This window comes from Hipposideros armiger, unplaced genomic scaffold, assembly GCF_001890085.2.
Source record: "Hipposideros armiger isolate ML-2016 unplaced genomic scaffold, ASM189008v1 scaffold_17, whole genome shotgun sequence".
In the NCBI taxonomy this organism is placed as follows: Eukaryota; Metazoa; Chordata; class Mammalia; order Chiroptera; family Hipposideridae; genus Hipposideros; species Hipposideros armiger.
The window spans coordinates 5,151,002-5,171,543 of NW_017731367.1; the positions used below are offsets into that span (position 1 = coordinate 5,151,002).

The following is a 20,542-nucleotide window of genomic DNA, read 5'->3' on the forward strand; positions in this document are numbered from 1 at the left end:
GGAAGCCAGGTCCAGCCCTACCAGGAAGGGCCAGGTGAGAGCTGTCAGCTCAGGTGAGCGAGCATGCCTCGGGGTTCTCACAGCTTCTCAGTCCCACCCCACGAGATGTCAGACCAGCGAGTGCTCACCACTCTGCCCGTCGGTGGCCTAGAGGAGGGGCAGACCCCAGGTCCCACTGGGGGTGGCCTGGGTGAGGCTCCCCTGTCAGCTTGGTGGCAGCAGGTGCCGCAGTGTGTAAGGAGGGCACAGGAGTGCCCTGCACTGCCCGATAGCACTGACTCTGCTGCCCTGCTGAGGACGAGACGCCATCTTCATACGTTATGGGATCCTTCCTCTCAGCTGGTGTTCTGAGAATCATGTTTAAAGTACCAAATAAAGTATATTTATCTTTTTTAAAAACAAGAATACTAATAAAAACTCATCTATAATCCCACCGTGCAGATACAACTACTGGTAAAAATTTTATAAAACATGTTACAGTTTGAATTTACTGTTTTAAAAAAATTCACTTTCATTCCAGAACATTATTTCATGCCATTGGGTATTTTTCAATACTGTCTATTTGACAGATGCCTAAGGCTCATTTTCTGATACGTTTAAATTCATCTTTCCATTATTTGGGAGTGAAGCAGACTTTGTATTAAATTATATATATATTGGGTTGTCGGAAAAGTCATGACGTATTTTTTTCTGATTTTTGTTGCAAAAATGCGTCATGACTTTTCCGACAACCACACACACACACACACACACACACACACACACAGAGAGAGAGAGAGAGAGAGAGAGAGAGAGAGAGAGGGTGCCCCCAAAAATGTATACACATTTTAAGAAAGGAAAACACTGTATTAAAATTGTAATACTCAATCACAGCAAAATGCCACTAACAAAAGATGAATACAAGTCATGTTTGACTTCTGCAATTACAAGAGGTGCTCAAAGTGGTTACCATCAGCATCCAGACACGTCTGATTACTTCTGAACTACAGCTTGAGTGACGTTGACCAAAGTATCCACTTGTATACATATTTCTGGCACCCCTGGGATATATTCCCATCAAGACACATGTATCTTGATTTCAACAGATTTCACTGCTAAAAGAATTCCTTTAATACAACTTTGCATGTTTCTTCCTCTTACCATCGCAGGTAACCCCCAGGATGGCTCTATAACCATGTATTTCTTTAGCTCTGGCTTACTGTCTACTAAATATTTGCATGGAGGTCGCATTTTTCATGGGCAGCCTCCAGCCCATGGCTGAGGGAGGCAGGTCTGTCCAGAGATACATGGGGCTGAGTCCTCTGACCAATCACACATTCTGGTTGTCATCACGGTGCCCAGAGTGGACAGGCCTGGGAATAAAGCTCACGGTCATGACCTCACAATGGCTAGTCAGAGCAAGTGACGCCACCACGCAGGGCCCCCCTTGGCCATGAAAGACGGGCAGAATTGAGTGAGGATATTTCAGACAGCACTTCAAATTAATGTTTTCTTTATACACACACTCAGGCACACATACAACACACCAAGAGGCTAATAAGACAAAAAATTCTGTGACACTTTGCTGTTCAGGTGATTTTCCACAAGGATGCAAAACACACTTGCTTCCCAACCTCCAAAGGTCTGGGTTGCCTCCCTATTTTAGAACCTGAGGTGTCCAACCAGTCTGCCCTTGGCTCCCCTCAAGTCCTAAGGTGCTGCGCTGGGCCCTGATAGCACCTTGCTCTGGTGGCTAAGAGTATGTGGGGACCATAAGAAACGGGGAAGGGTGTAGGGGGTGTCACCAAAAACAAAGATATGCAAGTGTGCAGAAGTAGAATAACTTCTGCACAAAGCCAAACGCCTCCCTATCTAGCTCTAGAATTTCTAGGTTGGGACAGGGTCATAAGGTCACATGTGGAAAGCCACCTTGCTGGACTCTGACTTTGCCCTCTTCGGTGTGGGGGTGGGGAGGGCAGTTCACCCACCCAGGAAATCACGCGTGGCGCGAGGCTTGTGGCTTCCTTAGTGCTGGCAGATCACTTGGATGGGGGAGCTTTTCTTTCCTGGGAGCCCTGTCCTCGATCGGACTTTGAGACCACGAAGGACTGGGTCGTCCGGAACAAGTTGGAAATATTGGGAAAGGGGGAGAAAGGAAGAAATGCCCAGGAAAGTCTCAAATTTCTTTTGTCCGTGTTGTTTTTATAGATCGCGGGTTAATAAAAACATGAAATTCCTGCCGTCGCGGTCAGGGGCCTAGAATCCTTTTGTGGTGAGCGCCGCCTTGTGGTTTGTCTTTTGCGTTTTCCCAAGAACACAAAACAAAGTACCTGTGCACAGGCTTCAGGTCCAGTGGCCGGCCCTTCTGTCCACACCTGGACAACTATGCCCCACCTCCTCACCTGAGGGCTCCCACCCCCCTCAGACCCGCCCCTGCAGGCTCCCCCCACTTTCTGGAATTAAGACTGAACCCAGCCCCGGGCCCAGGTGTCCCATCACAACTGCTGTGCCACCTGGTCCATCTCCTGCTTTCAGGGGATCCTAGCCCTTCACAGGGCTCACCCACCCTGCCCTCCACATGCCTATTCTGACTCACAACCACCACCCACCACGGAATTCCCTGTCTCCCCTAGTTACCAACCCTCCCGCCACACTCAGACCCACCCTGCGGGCTGAGGGCAGCCAAGGTGACTCAGTGAAGGCAACCCCTCTGGCATGGGCCCAGGAGGCTGGCATGGCTCCAGATTGGACACCACAGGCACGTCGGGAGCTGGGTGATAAGACCTGAAGCCAACATGCGGGGTTGCGGTGTCATCACAGCAAAATAAAACAGAGTCAGAGAATGTGAAGGAGGCGGAGGAGGAGAAGGGACTGCGGGGCTAGTGTCACCCGGGCACAGATGGCACTTGGCTCATCTCTGATTCACCCCCACAATCACAACTTTGGGGTGGCAGTTGTTTTTCCCGTTTTACAGATGAGGAAGCTAAGGCTTAGGAGGTTAAAATTTAGTTTATCTTGCATTTCCTTCAACATTATCAATCAGCCTGTTACATGAGGTCGCTTTGTCAGAGACATTCCGATTCTGCCAACTTGTAACTCCCCTCAAATGAAAGCAGCAGCCAGCATCCCCGCCGAGACCCCTCGATTACATTTGGGCATCAGTGGGGGCCTCACCTGGGCTCCCCTCATTGACAGCTCTGCTGCCAGTGTGCTGGGCCAGCTCCGGGGGGCCCAGCCGTGCCTGCTGGGCTCTTTCAGCCCTTTCCACAGCAGCCGGGCCATGCTCCTTGCGGAACTGGGGACATGCCCCGCCCTGCACTGGGCGTCATGCCTGGTGACTGGGGCCTTACCCAAAAACTGCTCTGTCACACTCCGCCCAGACCCTGTGGCCACAGGGCTCAGACCAGGGGCCACTCTGGGAGGCGGACACTGCTTTATCCTGTACCCCATATTAGACAGCAGAATCAGAGGGATGACGCAGAACTTCACAGAAGCAAGAATACAACCAAACACAGGGTGTTGTTTTAGTGGGGTTGGCGCTAGAGTGAAGATTGGGGCAAAACAGTGAAATTAACAGAGCCCTGATCATGATGTTTGCACGAAGGAAGAGATATGCCAGAAAGGGAGGTGTGGGCGGTGACCCCTGTGACCCGTATGGAGATGAACTGCAAGCGGACAGTGACATTGAACCGTGGAGGGTGGGGGTCAGGGCTGAGCCCTTCACGGGCACTGTGGGCTCCGGTTAAGATGGCTCACATCAGGAAGGGTGCTGCTGAGTATCCCCCCTCCTGGGTCAAGGACTCTGAATTGCACCCAACGGAAGTACTTCCCTGACTGGAGAGCTAATAGCCCCCAATCTCTAGACCTAATTACTCATCTTCACTGACTGTTGGTAGCAGCAGTAGCCACGTGGTCAACAGGCTGCTTGGATCCGACCGGCTGGCCGAACAGGAGGAAGGTGGAGGCTTTGTGCATCGTTTCTCAGGGCACTAGTTTGGGAGGGACCCCCAAGACTCCAGACGTGCTGGAATGCACTACCAGGGTGCCATCCAGGACCTCTCAGAATGCCATGCAAAGGCGGCAGGGCACACACTGACCCACAGTGGCCAGTTGCTTTGGCTTCTGTTTAGATGGGGAGCAGCTCCCCACTTCCAAGGAGACTTCTAGAAGTTGAGCAGGACCTCTGAGGGAGATGGGCAGAGCTGGCACCTCACCACCCTGATCCACACGCAGATGAGCTCCGCTGGTCCTGGGTTACACGTAGGAAAAAGAGCAGAGGGGAGCAATTCGTTTCGCTTCCCACTATTCTTTGCGTTGATTTAATGGACAAATCCTGATGGTAAGCTTCCAGGAAAAGTTTTAAGCACTGAAGTTGAGCTGGATATACGACTACACCCTGTATTCTATGTTCACAGACAGGGAGCACGCTGGTGTCACACCTACGCCCCATTTATCTTGCCCTGTCCTTCTTGCTTTCACGTGAGGGCAGCCACTGGTGATCCTGTCCACTTAAGACATGCAGCCGCAGGCCTGGAGCTCCAGGCGCTGGAGCAGAAAAGAGAGACAGATGCGATAAATAACATTTAAGACACTGCAAAGTTTGGTTTCCCTGCCTAATACCTGCCTCTGGAGATCCTGCTAAATGTCTCTTACTCCTCCATCCATAAATTCTTAAGATAACAGCTTTATTTGGGAATTAATCCAGATTCCCATTATTCATTGAATTACACTTTCTGGGTGTGTAAGCTCCTTCCTCGTCATAAGTTTGGAAGCTATGTTAACTCTTTCTGACTGTGGGAACGACCAGGGGGTGGGGTGCAGAGCGGGGCGGGGGATTGCTAATTCTCATAGGTTTCAGAATTATGACTTGGAAGTATGAATGTAGTTTAAAAGGGTTTCCAAATTAAAACCAGAATGAAAATTGTCTTCTGAGGGAATCTGATGTATACTCTTAAGGGATGCTGTCGATGCAATGCCATTCGGTCCGCTGCCCCTTAGGCTGTAAAGGACAGGCGCCCCTCCTGAAGCCGCCTTGTCGAGTGGTTAAGCACGCAACCTCTGGGGTGGGACTGCCCAGGTTCAAAGCTTAGCTTCATTTCTCACTAGCTGTGTGACCTCAGTCAAGTTGCTTGACTTCTCTGACCCTCGGTTTCCTCGTTTGTAAAATGAAGAAGATACTTCATGGGCTATTGTGAGGGTTAAATGATACGATGCACGTGAGGCGCTGAGAAGGGTGCTTTGCAAATAGTACCAGCTGTGGCTCACGTTTACTGCGACCTTGCCACATGCCAGGCGTTGCCCTAAGTACCTACCTGCGTTAAGTCACTGAGCCCGCTTGACCACCCTGCGAGGTTGGGCTCAGTGAGTGTCGGTCACTATCTGCTGACCCAGACACCCAGCATCCACGCTCCCTACTTCTGGTAACTCCATCCAGACTTGGGCTGGGAAACCAGGCCACCGGGACCTGGGTCTAAGCCAATCAGAGCGCCTCACCAGCTTCACCCCAGTGACTGCCTGCTACTGGGCACCTGACCCGGTGGGACTCCCTCCTGATGCACTTGAACCTGAGAGAATGTGAGGCCAGAACCACTGCAACCCTGAGGGGGAGGCCTGTCTGCCAGTGCACCCACATGGAGAAACTGAGTCAACAGCTGGACAAGGAACCAACTTTCAATCAGAAGGTAACTTTGGGTGGTTGAGAGCAAGAATGAAGGACTTGGGTGATTGTAAAATCCCCCAACCCCACCCCAGCCAGGAGAGCCGGGGCCTCTTGCGTCCCCAGGAGTCAGACTTGCCAAAGAGACCACGATGACCACGTGACACCCCTCAGACATTGCTGGGTGCACCATACTCCACGTCTGCTCCCAGTCTTCTGCATGCTCTCCAAGAATAAGACTACACATATTACTTTTTGTATCATTGGAGGTGTATCTTCAGGATGGATTCCCAGGACAGGCATTGTATGCCTTGCTTAGGGCTATTGTAACAAAGTACTACAAACGCCGGTATTTACACAGTAGAAATGTATTCTCTCACAGCTCTGGAGGCTAGAATTCCAAAATCAAGGTGTGAGCAGGACACACTCTCTCAGAAACCTCTGGGGGTGAAGCCTTCCTGGCCTCTTCCAGCCCCTGGTGTTGCCGGCAACCCTCGGTGTCCTTGCGGGTCGGTGCGCCACTCCAGTCTCTGCCTCCATCATCATGTGACCTTCTCCCTGTGTGTCTGTGTCTTCTCATAAGGACACCAGTCGTTGGAGTTAGAGCCCACCCTACTATAGTATGGTCTCATCTTAATTTAATTACATCTGCAAAGACCCCATTTCCAAACAAGTTCATGTTCACAGGTTCCGGGCGGACATGAATTTGGGGGGCGCTGTTCAGCCCAGTGCTGTGAGTGTGTCCAGAGTTTGGTTACATTCCGCCGAGTTCCCCTCCATGAACTGGTTCGTTGATGCTTTCCCCCCAGAAGCACGTGCGAGTACCTGTTCTCCACAGCCGGCAACACCTTGGGGAGTGAAAGTTTTGAGTTGTTGCCAACCTGGTATGTGGAAAATGGTATCTCGGTGTTCTTGTTTTCATTACAGATAAAGGTGAGCATTTTTTAAGGTGTTGATTTGTACGTTTTTGGGGAGTGTCTGTTCATATCTTTGCCCATTTTTTCTAACAGGCTTTGGTCTTTTCCCCTCAAATTTTCGTATGGAACTCATCCAGGACTTTCCCTCAACCCTTTCCTGTTGTCCAGTTTTATGAGCCTCAGTTTTCATGACTGTTTAGCAGGAATAGCGGCTCACACCAGCCGTGGAGTCCCCTCTGCTCTTATGCAAAGTGTTTTAGACATACGGCAGCGTGGCTTCTGAAATTTCCTGGCTCCGTTTTCCTTGTTCCGTGTACCTGGACCCTCTCTTTCCTGTTTCTCAGTTGTTGCCATTCTGGAAAATGTTTACTCCACTCCCAGCAGTTTCTCCTGGGCGCAGGGTCCCTCCTGGAAGAAAGCCCCAGGAGATCCATCTTGAGCATCAACAGGGTCTAAGCAGCCCGAACCCTTTCTACCCTTTACGAGGGAAAACCACCTTCATCCACAGCTGAGGCCGGCAGTGCCTCCCAGCTTCACCTGCTCCCATCATCCCTCTGTGCTGTAGAGTGAAAACCCGTGGCTATTTTTGGGTTTTCCTCGTCTATGGTCCAGCAGATGCTTTGCTACTTCCTCTGCTTTTTCTTGCACAGATACAAAAACACACACGCCTTTGTGTGGTGCATGGTTTGTTCCCACCCGCTTGTATTTTGAAGTTCTTAAGAATACCTTGTGACCCAGTTTTATTGTAAATGTTATCTGTGGCTTTCGGCTGCTCTGGCTATGCTTCCAGGCGAATTCAGAGAGATTGAAAAACTAGACCCTCGCCAACGTGGCCACCTTCCCCCGTCTTTCCTCGGCCCTAAAAACTCTTTATATGTTCCTGAAATTGGCCCTGGGATTCTGATCTGTATTAAAATATTATCTACCAGATTGTGGGGTTTTTTTTTAACATTGCATGTAATATTTTTGTACGTATAGGAATCTTTTCAGTATTTGTGTGTTCATTCATTTAACGTGTTTCATTCATCTTCTATGACACGTGGATTTTATGTCATAGAGGAATTCACTGATGTTGCCATCTACAACTTGTACGATTTCATTTTTTCCATTTATATTTCTAATTCATTTGGAGTTTATTGCTGTGTGTGGGGTGAGGCATGGTTATTTAATTGTCTCAGCATCATTTATTAGAAAGCCAATCGCTTTCCAACATTTGAAATGTCGCCTTTATGGTAGACAGACTTTCCATAAGTACCCGGGTTACTTCTGGACTTTTATTCCATTCCATTGATCTGTCTGTCTGTTCATGTATCAATACCATGAGTTTTCCCTAAAAATATACATTCTTTTTACAACATTTATTACAAAATAGTGAAGACATACCAAAAGGTTCCAAGAGTGATACTATGGCGACCTGTGTACCTACCTCCCAGCCTAAGAAAGAATTCCACACATAACTCCTAAGCCCCTTTGTGTGTCCTCCACAAACTGCCCCCCCCACCCCCGCCACCCCCATCGATCTGGCAGAAACACCGTCAGCTTTGACTGGAAGGGGCAGGGATAATACAAAATGAAAGGAGCAGTTTGGCCAGCAGGAAATGATCTGAGAAGCTGGTTGCAAACACGTTCTACCTTTCGTGAATAGAGGAAGGATGACTCAGCGTCAGTACTCCAGAGGTATGAAAAAACTGTTTCCAGGCCTTGAGACCTAATCCAGGAACTCTCAACATCTGCCTGGCGATGCTGCTGAGAACATAGGCCTGGGAGGAGACAGCCCTGAGTTCAAATCTCTGCTACTTACTCGCTGTGTGACCTTGGGCCAGTTACTTGATCTCTCTGAGCCCTGGTTCTTCTATTGGTGGCTGCGAAGATTGCAGGAGATGATGAACATAGGTAGCTTTACATAGGTCATTCAAATCTACTTAAATCCAGTTTAAAAATCATCCCCAACTCCGTCAGACTCAGTTTCAGATTTCCCTAGACAAGAAACACTAACATTCCCCCTTGGCCAGGGACTAAAAATCCCCGGGGCTCACACACCCCTGTGGGCAGATCCTGAAAGCCATGGAAAGTCCTGAAGAACAAAGGTCGTTTTCCCCAGGAAGCTCCAGTAAGAGCCCTGTCTGGGGCTGAGAGTTTCTGGGGGGCTGGTATTGGGCTGCGTCCCCTGCACAATTCCCCTGGCCCTTTCCCCCTCACAGACACCCACAGAGAAAGCTGCCAATGCCTTCCCTGTCAGAGCTCCCAGAAACTTCATCCAGAATGCAGCTGATACCGCAAGGTGACCCTCACCTTGTCCTCACAGACAGCATCCACTCAGCTTGGACCACCTAATTTAAGATGAAGCCGAGAAGGGGACTGCCGGCCTGAGGAAGCAGGGACGATTTAGAGACACATACGAGGCTCATGGGAAGGGACTCCTGTGAAACATCCTCTCCAGCAGTTATCTTCTGTAACCAACGTCATTTCTAGGAAGCTTGGGGAAAGCTGACAGTAGGGGCTTGCGTTGAAAATTGCCCACTACCAAGGATAAAATCGGAGCAGTGGTAACTCGGGGTTCAGCAGTGTTTATTTCTCCATCTGACATGTCTCCTTCCTAGCGTCCAAGGGAGCCCCAAGGTGTGTATTTTTCATCATTCACCAACTCGAGAGCCTGGCATATTTCCCATACACAGTACAGGTTATTGATTAATTGAAAAAAAATGAAGTAGATATTTTAACGATACTTGATTTATCTACACTACCTTGTTCCCAAAAAGGATTTATGCGGTTCCCATTGAAACCTATATTATGTACAACGGACCAAGATGATAGCAAACCTCATCGATATGGTCTCCTGAACATAGTCTCCCGTTTCCTACATATGAGTAGCCTTCCAAATTTTACTCATTGATATGTCATCTTCTGTGTTTTCCATAAAATGTAATAATATTAAAAATCAAACAAAGAATGGCTCATATGTAAAACACATATGGAAGACGAGAACTATTTGTTAGAGGGTTACATCTTATTGTCTAATGGCAGAATTACGTTTCAGGGGACATGATCTGATTACGCATCCGGATTCCGTGACATCCTGAAATAAATTCCACCCTATCTGATACTCAGACTGAAGCAGGAGATACCAATACTCTCTGACACCGTCTGTATTCGCTTCTTGTATCCTGTGTGTACTCTTCCCGCAGACAGTGTTGGAACACATTTGTTGATCATTTGTTTCAAGAAAGAAAAGAAAGGGACGCCTCAAAAGCACAGTTTTGCATTTGAAACAGTAATTGTGAGGAAGAGGAATTCACGGCCCAGAGCTGAAAAACAAGAGGATGAGATGAGACCCCATAAGAAACTGCGCAACCCGAGGCGGGTCCATGCCCCTTTGCTCAGAAGCGAAGTTTAAGATCTTACGCGGTGCGGCAGCGCCGCCTGGTGGTCGGGCCTGAGATCGCACCCAGGAGGTCTCCTGAGTCCTCATCCAACTTGCCTTCTGCCCTCTACTTTAGAGGGGAGAAAACTGGAAATTACTTTCCCCAAGGCTAAATTACCTCCAGAAAACGGAAGTATAATGTGTTCTTTCCGCTATCACGGTTAACAAAAATGTGTCTTAAAACTCTGTGTGATTAAGGTTATGGGACATCCCCGCCTAGCGTTCATCCGGCTGTTTTCAGTAACAGTAATTGTCAGGTGTTAGCCCAGGCTCTGGACTAAGACTAATCTCATTCAATCCTCAAAACAGCCTTGCAGGGCAGTCTGGAGGTTCCCTTGGTTTTACAGGTGCAGAAGGAGACTCAGACAGGGGCTAAGGGGACGAGGAAGTGGACAGAAGCCAGGTGTCACAGGCAGAGATATTGGAGACTACTCCGGAGGGTGCTAGGAGGAGGAGAGGGGAGTTCTGGGAGGTGGACAACAGAGCTGTCCTGTCCCAGGCTGAGAGCAGGCGACCGCGCCCCTGTGTATGAGGTTGGGGAGCACATGCAAGAGGAAAGCAGCATCTGAGCACCTTTGTGTCTTAAGAAGGGTCTTCCTCATCCAATCACCACTGCAGCTAAAGGTACCAGACATCCTGCTACGGGGAGTGTTAAAAGGTGAAAGGAAATGGAGCAAGGACTGATGGACAAAGAGGAAAAGAAAGCAAGGCGGGGTCCTAGTCTCAGGGAGTGAAGAAAAGTGAGCTCATTTAGTCAGCATTCATTCAACAAACCTTTACTGAGCACCTACTATGTACTGGCTCACAACACGAGCATAGGAGACACTGCCTCATGGAGCTTCCAGAATTAAAGTAAAACTTGAAATGAAAAGCATAATGAACTGTTCTATCTCCTTGTCATGTCGTTAGCCAAGAGACACGTCTTTACTGAGGAAATTAGTAATGCGTGTGACAAGGGGCTTTCTACAATGCCATTTTTCTGCAAGACCATCCCGTTCCCGGCTCACTGCCCTGCTCTGTCTCCCTCGTACGCTTTCCCTCATTGCTCTTTCTCCTGGCTTTATTTATAATCCATTTGCTTCTACCACTGCTGTCATTTTTCACAGCTTTCTTTATTCTTCCAAACTTTCCCTAACATTTATCTACCCTTAACTCCAGGGTTTTTCAGAACTTTTGCAAAAATGTTCTCTTTTATTATTCATCTGTGAACACAAGCATAGCCCAAAGGGAGGAAAAAGAAAGAGACGTGTCTTAGTTTTTAAGTTTGGATTGTTAAAGTTGTTTAAGATTTGGGGCAAAAAAAAAATCATTAAAATAATTTTACAATACTCTATTTAAGAATTTTAAAGAAAATTTTCTTTTCACCCATAATCTAACCCCCTTAACTATACGACTGCGTCAGCTCCATGTTCCTTCCAACATTTATCCTCCATAAATCTAGTCTGGGACACAGTAATAACCAAGAGCTATATACACTATTATTTTCCATGTTTCTTTCTTAACATTGTCTCAGAAAGATGACTTTTACGTAGACTTTATGTTTATGAAGCTAATAGCTTCAAAACATTTCCTGACTGACAATGACATGTTTAACCTTCCACCTATGAGACAGGTCATTTTAAGGGCTTCAGCTATTGTGTTTTTTGCTGCTGTGCCATTTTCAGCTGTGACTTATTTCCTCTTTTGCAATGACTTTCTCAAGAGAAGTTCCCAGGGGCAGGACTCCACATTGAAGGCTAAGATTGTGATGTGGCTCACAGGCACTTTCCAAAATAGGGGCACCCACCAGCAGTGCCACCCATGGGGGATGACTTTGCCGGGAGCTCCATTTGAGACTTACCGGTCAGAGACACAAATATCCCTCTAAGTCACTGGCTCAGTGGCACATCATGAGAATCTACCTTTCCGCTCAAGGCCACATCAGCACTCCCCACATCCCAGTTCCTCCAGAGGACCACTTTGGTGTCCTTTGAAGCACAAAAGATTTTCATTTTAATAACGTCCAATTTATCGACTTTTTTCCTTTTGTTGCTGTGCTTTCGGTATCATACCTAAGAAACCGAGAGCCCAATTCCAGTTCACGAAGACTGACCCTCTGCTTTCTTCTGATAGTTTTGTAGTTTTTGCTGCTACATTGAGGTCTACGATAGTTTGAGTTAATTGTTGTAGATGGCATGAGATGGGGGTCCAACTTCATTTTTTTGCATATGGATAGTCAGTTGTCCCGGCACCATTTGTTGAAAAGACTATTCTTTTCCCCACTGGGAAATAGTGTTGTCATCCTAGTCAAAAACTGATTGACTGCAAATGCAAGCGTTTATTTCTGGACTCTCAATATATTCCGTTGATCTATACATCTGCTTTTATTACATTGACCTACACATCTATTCTGTCTTGGTTACTGTAGCTTTGAGGTTAGGTCTGGACATTGGGTGGAAAGTGTGAGGCTAAGTGTTCTTTGTTTTCAAGGTTGTTTTGTTTATCCTGTGACCCTGTGTTTTTATGGGAATTTTATGATTTGTCAATATCTGCAAAGAATCCCACTGTGATTTTGATAGAAATTGCACTGAATCTGAATATGAGTAGAATTGCCATCATAACATAAAATCTTCCAATCCATGAACAAGGAATGTATTTCCATTTATTTAGATCTTCTTAGATCTAAGGTTTTCAGGGTATAAATTTTGCACTACTTTTGTTAAATTTATTACCATTTTATTCTTTTGATGCTATTGTAAATAAAGTTGTTTTCTCAGTTTGTTTGTTCATTGTTACTGTATAGAAATATAATTGATTTTGTACATTGAGGGACTTTTGTAGTGATTTTTTTGTATATATTCCATCCAAAGCATTGCTGAACACAATCATTTCCACATGGAAATGGTGTTATGAAAAAATAATCAGCGAGGCTGTCGCCGTCTTGAAATTCTTAATAGTTTTATCTTCGAAGTTGGTTTTGTAAGTGAAGTCCATTGGGACAGTGGAGCATTTTTGCACATGACAAAGAGGTATGTGCAATACGCATGTTCGCTGCCATTCCACATAGCGTTTAAAACACCCCACAAACATAGACTTCCCAGAGGAGCCCCAATGGTGGGAGTTCAGCAAAACTCCAAGTGAGTACAAGGCACTCCGTGATATCTAGGGTGGAGCAAGCGGGGTGGTGACAGCCCTGGAGGCCACATTATTTAGAACCTGAACTTGCTTCAAATACATAATGAAGACAAGGCTGTCCTAAGAATACTAACAACCAAGGAGCCCTGTCTTTCTTACTCACGTTACTTCCTTGTAGTGTGCTGAAATATTCCTTTGATTGTACTGAAAATGATAACATAGCAGGAAAGGGTGAGTCCCTTTGCTGTCAGCCCTCCCTTACTCATCAGACAGTCTCACGTAGAAAGTGCTGGTGGAGCATAAAACAAGGCACATTAAAAACAGTTGTCAGTTTTGTGCAGCATTTCCGTGGTTCCGGTAAGAACAACATACAATGAAGGTACGCGTATGGGCTATGACTTAGGAATTGCGTGATTTCTGTTCGAGACCCTGAGGAAAAAAAAAAACAAAAAAAGCTGTCTTCCCTTTAATGGCACCCTCCCCGAGTTTTGAACAAGGGGTCCTGTATTTTTAATTTCCTCTGCACCCACAAATTATGTAGCCAACTGCCAGCGCCAAGCACTGCGCAGCAAATGGCGAGGCCTGCGGGGCGGGTGCAAGTCGGAGAGGATCTGAGAAGGCGACCTCGACACCTTGTAAGCGACGGCAAGGGCTTTGGGTTTTAGGGGTTTGAGCAGAAGAGTAACAAGATCTGATTTATGTTTCAAAAGAAACCATTCCGGCCGCTGTGGCTGTGCGTGCGGAGCAGTTCGGAGGGAGGCCGAGCACAAGTGCAGGCGGCGTCCGTGTTCTCGGCTCGCTCCGCTTCCCTCGGGCGTGGGGTCTGCAGGAGGGGGGCCCCACGTGGAAGGACGGTGTGGCCTTCACAGACACGGGGAGGGCTGAGGGAGCTGGTTTGGGGCAGAGCCTAAGCTACGTTTGGAACCTTTAAATGTGCGTGTGCATTAGACCTCAAAGCAGAGTCACGGAATCGCCCTCAAACATGCACAAACGTCCTGCCTGCCTGGGTTTGGACGGGAGCAGAAAGCGTAGCTTTTCATCCGGCCGGGCCAGTCCTCCGGGGCACCGAGAGCGCCGGCCAGAGCGGCGGCGGCCCCTGCCAGCCGCGGCGCCGCCCGACAACGCACCGGAACCGACGTTACGCCTGCGCAAGGGCACTCGGAGGAGGCCTTTACGTCATCACGGGCGCGACGCCCAAAAGATCAGTTAGGGGTTCTGGCAATCCGGAAGGTACGGTGGCGGGACCGGCCGGGAAGATGCCCGTGGCCGTGATGGCAGAAAGTGCCTTTAGTTTCAAAAAGCTGCTGGATCAGTGCGAGAACCAGGAGCTCGAGGTAACCCTTCGCGTCGCGCTGGGAGAAACGCCGGGCTTTCCCCGGCCCCAGGCGGCGCCGGTCTCCCGGGTAACGTGGCCTGGGGCCTGCGGGGCTGGGCGTGTGGAGCCCGGGACGCCGCGGCCGGCTCCGAAGGCCCAGCATCCAGGCCCAGGTCCCCCGAACTCGCTGGGCGCGCTCTGTTGTTTGCTTTCGGCCGGTGAGCCCGAAGGTCCTGTGGGTCCCTGCTCCTGACATGCTCCCCGGTGCTGCGCGGGCTCCTTGGCCTGTGCGCGGCGCTTCTCCCGGCTGTGGGCGGAGGTGGGGTCCGGCGGCTCTTGCTAAATGTCTGTGCAGGCGGCGCGCAGACCGAGGAAGCCGCAACCGTTGGAACATTTTATTAACGTAAAGAGCCCGCGTTAGTCTCATAAAGTTATCACGTGAGCGTTCCGTGTTGTCTTGACTATGACAGGTGAAAGTGACATCATGCAGCTATTAAAGTGAAGGCCTTTTTTCTTAGAAAGGCCCGTAAAGAGCATGTATAAGAAGTCAGCCAAAGGAGACAGCAGCCAAAAAGAGCAGCTCGCTAATAGACACTTAATGGATGTTTTCCGAATGCGTTCCAGTGGGAGGAGGGTAGAAACGTCGGTACCTCAACTGTGATGTCTTTCTGTTGATCACTGTTACTTAGATACTCAACATATTTAATACAATGGGCAGAATCACAGGACTGGAGGAACCTGTTGGAAATGTTTATTTCTGATTCTAGTAGATCATTTATATGAGAATTTGAAAACTGGGAAAGGGGTCCCATTTAAATATTCATGTTCGTATAAAGACACTGAGGCCCAGAGGGAGAGAAATCATTGCTGATGACAGAGCTAAACTTAATATTCTGGGTTTTATTGTTTGATACTTCTATTGGTGTTTGTAATATACTCTTTTTTAAAAAAGTAAAATAAAAATGTGAGAGTAATGAGGTTTTGCGCTCTGATTTCCTGCCCTCTAGGCTCCTGGAGGAATTGCGACACCCCCAGTGTATGGTCAGCTTCTGGCTTTATATCTGCTCCACAATGACATGTAAGTACCTTCTGCCTAAAGCTACGAGCAGCCGTTCTTCAAGGTCGTACAGACACAATTCATGCATTGAAGTAGCGTCACTAAAACATAGGCGCAAGGAGCTATAGCGTTTATATAATACTTAATACCCTGAGCCGTATATTGAATCATAACGATGAATTATGATCGGGCTGAGTTATTTAAAAATACACGTTTTACAGAGACCTTATGAAAAACACTCCAATTTGTTATGAGAAACTACAGTGTCAGTAAATTCATTTAATTCTATTGACCTTTTCTTTTTTGTCTTTCTGTGAACCTTTCTTATGACCTCAATTTACTTAATTTCACGTGTAATCAGACCAAGAGAAACTGAAGGAAAGGTTGAGAAAGCTAAGAAGAATCTATTGCTAACATATATGAGATTTCTTGAAAATTTTTTGTTTTTTAATTATTCCTAGTTCATGTTCATTGAAGAAATGTCAGAAACCATAACTGTGGAAAAAAAATAGGAGCCCCCTTATGGTTCTAGGACCCATCGACGATTACTGTTAAATTTTGTTTTAAATTCTTCTAAACCTTTTCATACCTTTTAAAAACCTAAACCAAGATTTTTATTCTAAATCCATCATAAAAATTATCTTTATTTACTGTAATCCCATTATCTGATGTTTGCTGAAGTTCAAGCTTCCAAACTCTTAAAATCCGCCTTAAATTTTGGTGGCTCTGTCCCCACTAGTATGCGGAGGGGTCACGGTCACGGGAAGGAGAAAAGCCTTGGGCATCGTATGTATTGTCAAGCAGCATGTATGAATCTGTTTCTTTTGATGTATGAATAAATTATTTGGGCAGTTCTGTTTAAACCTTTGTGGTTTTAGTGTACTGTTGCCTTAATGTAAGGTCTGGATCATTGATAAAACTTTGTTACAAATGGACAAATGTTACTTTGGTAAAAATATTTCATGTTTTTTGATCTGGAAAACTACCCCGGACAAAATTACATAAAACTAAATTTCACACTGTATTATATAGAGTATTTTAAAGTACACGTCTGTATGTTTGTGTTGGGATCTAGAATTTTAAATATTTACTGACTTGATTTTTTTTTTAATTGCTTATCTTTCTTGGATGTAAATTAGGAACAATGCAAGATATCTTTGGAAAAGAATACCACCTGCTATAAAATCTGTAAGTATTCTTTCAGTGTTTTGCTACTTTAATATAGTAATGACATTCATTTAAATGGCCACCTCATAAGTTTTTTTTCTTCCCCATTTGGTTCACGGAAATTGTTACTAAATTGGTATTACAGTTTAAGAATAGATCTTCAAATTCTTCTAATCAGAGATTTTAATTTCCCTTGGGTGGTATAGAAATCTGTGCTTAGCTCCAACGCATCAGATTTCTTAAGACATTTCATGTGAGTGTCACTTAACCAGGTAAACAACTGAGCCAGTTTAGACAAAGGTTTGGTTTTTGTTGTTGTTGTTGTTGTTGTTTTTAACTGATTTATGCAGTTCCCTAAAATGGTATTTACTTTGAACCTGGTATTGTTTATAAGAATATTCTAAAAATGATGATTACTCATAGCATTAAGATTATATTTACTAATTAGGATTTTAGGTTTCTTATTTTGGGTGGGAGATTAGATGAAAAATAACCTCTTAAAAGTTTCTTCCAAAGGAGAATGAAGTATTTATTTTCAGGTGATTCACTGTCTAACATAAATGTGAAGTAAATTTTTTAAACACCCACAGAATATTACCAAAAATTCATCTGAACTCTTTTGTTTATTATTGATGTTCAACAGCAGATCAGATTAGTATTTTTCCTCTCTTTTCTTTCCCCAGTCATTCCATTAATGTTCCTCCAGCTTCATTGGCTTCAGTAAAGAACAACCATAAATTATGTGCATCGTGTCAGTGACATTAGTGGGAGCTTTATCCTTAGAGAGGCTTCAGTGTATGATATCTTGGATTGGCAGCCTGCATTGTTAGCCATGTTGCTATTACTTTTGTCCTAAAAAAACATATATGTATATGTCAGTATTATATGTCCTGTGACTTACATATGTATAATAATGAAATATATGTTCATCTTTTAATAAACAATGTTTAAGATAATTCTGAAATATTTTTGGACTAAATTCTCATGCCTTAATTTGCTATTATAAAAATTTATATCAAACATATAAATAGTCTTCACTGTTCACGGCATTTAAAAACCTTTTTGATAGTGATTGAGCTGAGAAAGTAATTACGCCTCTTAAAAGAAATGTTGAATTATGTTTTAAGATAACTGTTGTTGGTAAATCTGCAGAGTGAATATCCTCCAAGACAATAATGTTTATTGCAGGCAAATTCTGAACTTGGGGGCATTTGGTCAGTAGGACAGCGAATCTGGCAGAGAGATTTCCCTGGAATCTATACGACCATCAGCGCTCACCAGTGGTCTGAGACGGTCCAGCCAATCATGGAAGCGCTCAGAGGTAGTGTTCCTTTGTGCTTAAGAGTCACATTAGACTAGACCGCTTTCCTCAGTGCTGAAATGCTGGAGTAAGTCAATGGTGTGTTTGAAAAATAGGCATCTTCTAAGTGAATGGGGCAGTTTTAAGAATTCTTCTTTAGATTTGTTATAATCATGCCTCTTTATTTCATGTTGCTTTGATTACATCGACAGTTCAGGGTCTTGCTGTCTCTTAATTTAATTCTAGATTGAAATTGCTTTTGCTAGTAAGAGGGTTTTTTTTTTTGCTACTACAATGAATCTTGTAATAAAGTTCAAGGTCAGGGTTAAGGTTTTTAAAACCCATGTATTTGGAAGTAGAGACTGCTTTGCTCTGTGTCGATCTTAGCCTTTGGTAGATGTTGTCTCCAGCTTGTGGGTTTTGTAACTAATCAGTACAAAGGTGCTTAGAGGTTTTTTAAAATTGGGTTGGAGGATTTGCATGCCCGTGCGACGCGGCACTGATCCCGTGATAAAACCTGCCCTCTGTCTTTCCGTTCTGCCCCCCACCGTTTGCTTCCAGCCCCCCTGGTTCAATCTTACACATTCACAGAGGGGTCTGTTCCATGGGGTTACGCCCTGTCTTGTAGCTGCCTTGTTTCTGTAGTGAGTGCCTGCCTTCCTGCTTGGGGAGCCGGTGAGCAGGAGTGGATGAGTAACCGCCCACAGCCCTGGTGAGGGCTTTACAGGGAGCAGAGGTGAAGATGGCTTTCGAGGAACATTAATTCTGGGAATGGTAAAGCGGTGTCAGCGTAAAACAGAACAATGCAAGTGACAAAACAGGAGGCACTTAGTTTAAATGTGAAGCAAATGAGAAGTGCGGGGCTGGCAGGTGAGTGGGGAGGAGTGTGGGGCCGGGTGGCGCAGGCGCAGGCCCCGAGCACAGGAAGCAGCCTTAACCCCTCGGGGATCGGGACGCTGGTGGGCGGCGTGGCGTCCGGTCCGTCTCTCAGTCACTGCGAGCACGCAGGCCGCACGCCTTCTCCTGGGGTCATACGGCGGGCTCGGGTCTCCTCACTCGTTCAGCTCATGTCCTCGCCGGCCTTCAGCGGGTACCACCGTTGTCCTTCCCAGAGGAGGCCCCGGAAGGCTGTACAGGATAACAGGTGGGACGTTGGACTCTGGAGCCAGACTTCTGGGGTTCATATCCTGGTCTGACACTTACTGGGGGTGACCTCTCTGTGCCCCATTGTCCTCATTTATAAAATGGGATTAGAAATAGTGCTTTCCTCAGGTCGTTATAAATGAATTAATATGTGTATGCATTTACCAGATTCTAAAGCACTCTTTTATTTACCTATAATATTAGCGAATAGATGGGGAATTTCACAAATCCCCAGATTCACAAATGGTGCTACATGACATGCAACCTGGTGAGGGGCGTCTCACACAGATTTGAATTACTGCTCAATTCAATATTTGCTTTTTAATGTTTTACAGACTTTTCTAGTTAAGAACAGTCACTTTCTTAGATCACCTCCCATTCTGTTCTGAATTAGTCACAGACCTAGAAAAGTGAAAGTGGCGTGACTGAAGAGAGGCGAGTGAAAAAATCGTTTCAGAGGAAGACAGCGAGGGCTGGTGAGGCCCCCATGGACCGGCTGTAGACGGAGGGACAAGGCGAGGGACCAGCATGGCTGGAGCCCTGGGAATAGGGCCCCCCCAGGAGCTGTGGTCCAGAGCATCGCAGCTGGGAAAGGGGCGGGGAAGGCCATCCGTGGCCTGGCCTCCGGCCTCCGGCCTGCGGAACCCCCATTCGCCAAGCAGGGGAGTCAGGTCCTGCAGGCCTTGGCGGCCCGCCTCCCTAGCGCAGAGCCTGGCCGAGAAGGGCAGAGGTAGGTGGGAGAGCGGGACCGCGGGCTCCCCTCCCTCCTGCCTGCAGCACAGGGCGCTCGGGGAGGTGAGAGGCACTCGCATTCACTGAATGACTGCGGGACCTTGCCGGCAGGTCCCCCTTTCACCAAGCCTTGTCCCATGATGAAGTGTCGCAGGCAGCGGATGCTCGCTCAGTTGACCCCACCTTCCGGCATGTTCTAATGCACGTCCTCCTGAGGTCACGCAGTCCACAGACCTTGGGGGCCTGGCAGTGACTAGTGAGAATGTGAGTGTGGGACTCATTCACGCCGGGTGGCTGCACGCAGCCCGGACGACCTCTGACTGGTTCTCCAGGACACTTGGCCTTGGCTGGGCTTTCGTCAGTCTGCTTGTGTTTCTCTCCTGTTTCTCCTCTCTCCATTCTGTCTTCCTCTCCCACTCACAGTCTCTTCTTCTGTTGTTCCTCTTTTTCCTCTCAGCCCTAAAATCAGACCAGAGTATTCGAACTAAAGTACATGTTTTCAAAATGTGACAGGCTTACCAAATGAGCATCATTTTTGGTGTGTATTCGTATTTTCCTGTCCTATGGTTGCTCTCGGTTCTTTTCCAACAAGTGTCTGTAGCCCTTAGTCAGCAAAGTTCCTTTCTAAGATGCTGTAAAAGTCTGCTCTAAGGTCGGGTGCTGAGAGGTGGGTGCTGAGAGGGAGGCGGTGACTGGAGTTGGGAGGAGGAGCCAGTCATGGCGCTGGGAAGCGGGAGACGC

At 46.8% G+C, this 20,542-nt stretch overlaps 1 protein-coding gene across 1 annotated transcript in view; it reads left to right on the forward strand.

Annotated features, from left to right (window-relative positions):
- Positions 1–14,260: 14,260 nt before the first annotated feature.
- The window catches only part of COPS8 (COP9 signalosome subunit 8), a 12,105-nt gene continuing 5,823 nt past the window's right edge, over positions 14,261–20,542 (forward strand). Inside the window, exons 1-4 of the mRNA XM_019630158.1 lie at positions 14,261–14,421; positions 15,410–15,480; positions 16,599–16,647; positions 17,815–17,947. Coding sequence (XP_019485703.1) covers positions 14,344–14,421; positions 15,410–15,480; positions 16,599–16,647; positions 17,815–17,947 — 331 coding nt within the window. The 5' untranslated portion in view covers positions 14,261–14,343. The remainder of the gene's footprint in view (positions 14,422–15,409; positions 15,481–16,598; positions 16,648–17,814; positions 17,948–20,542) is intronic.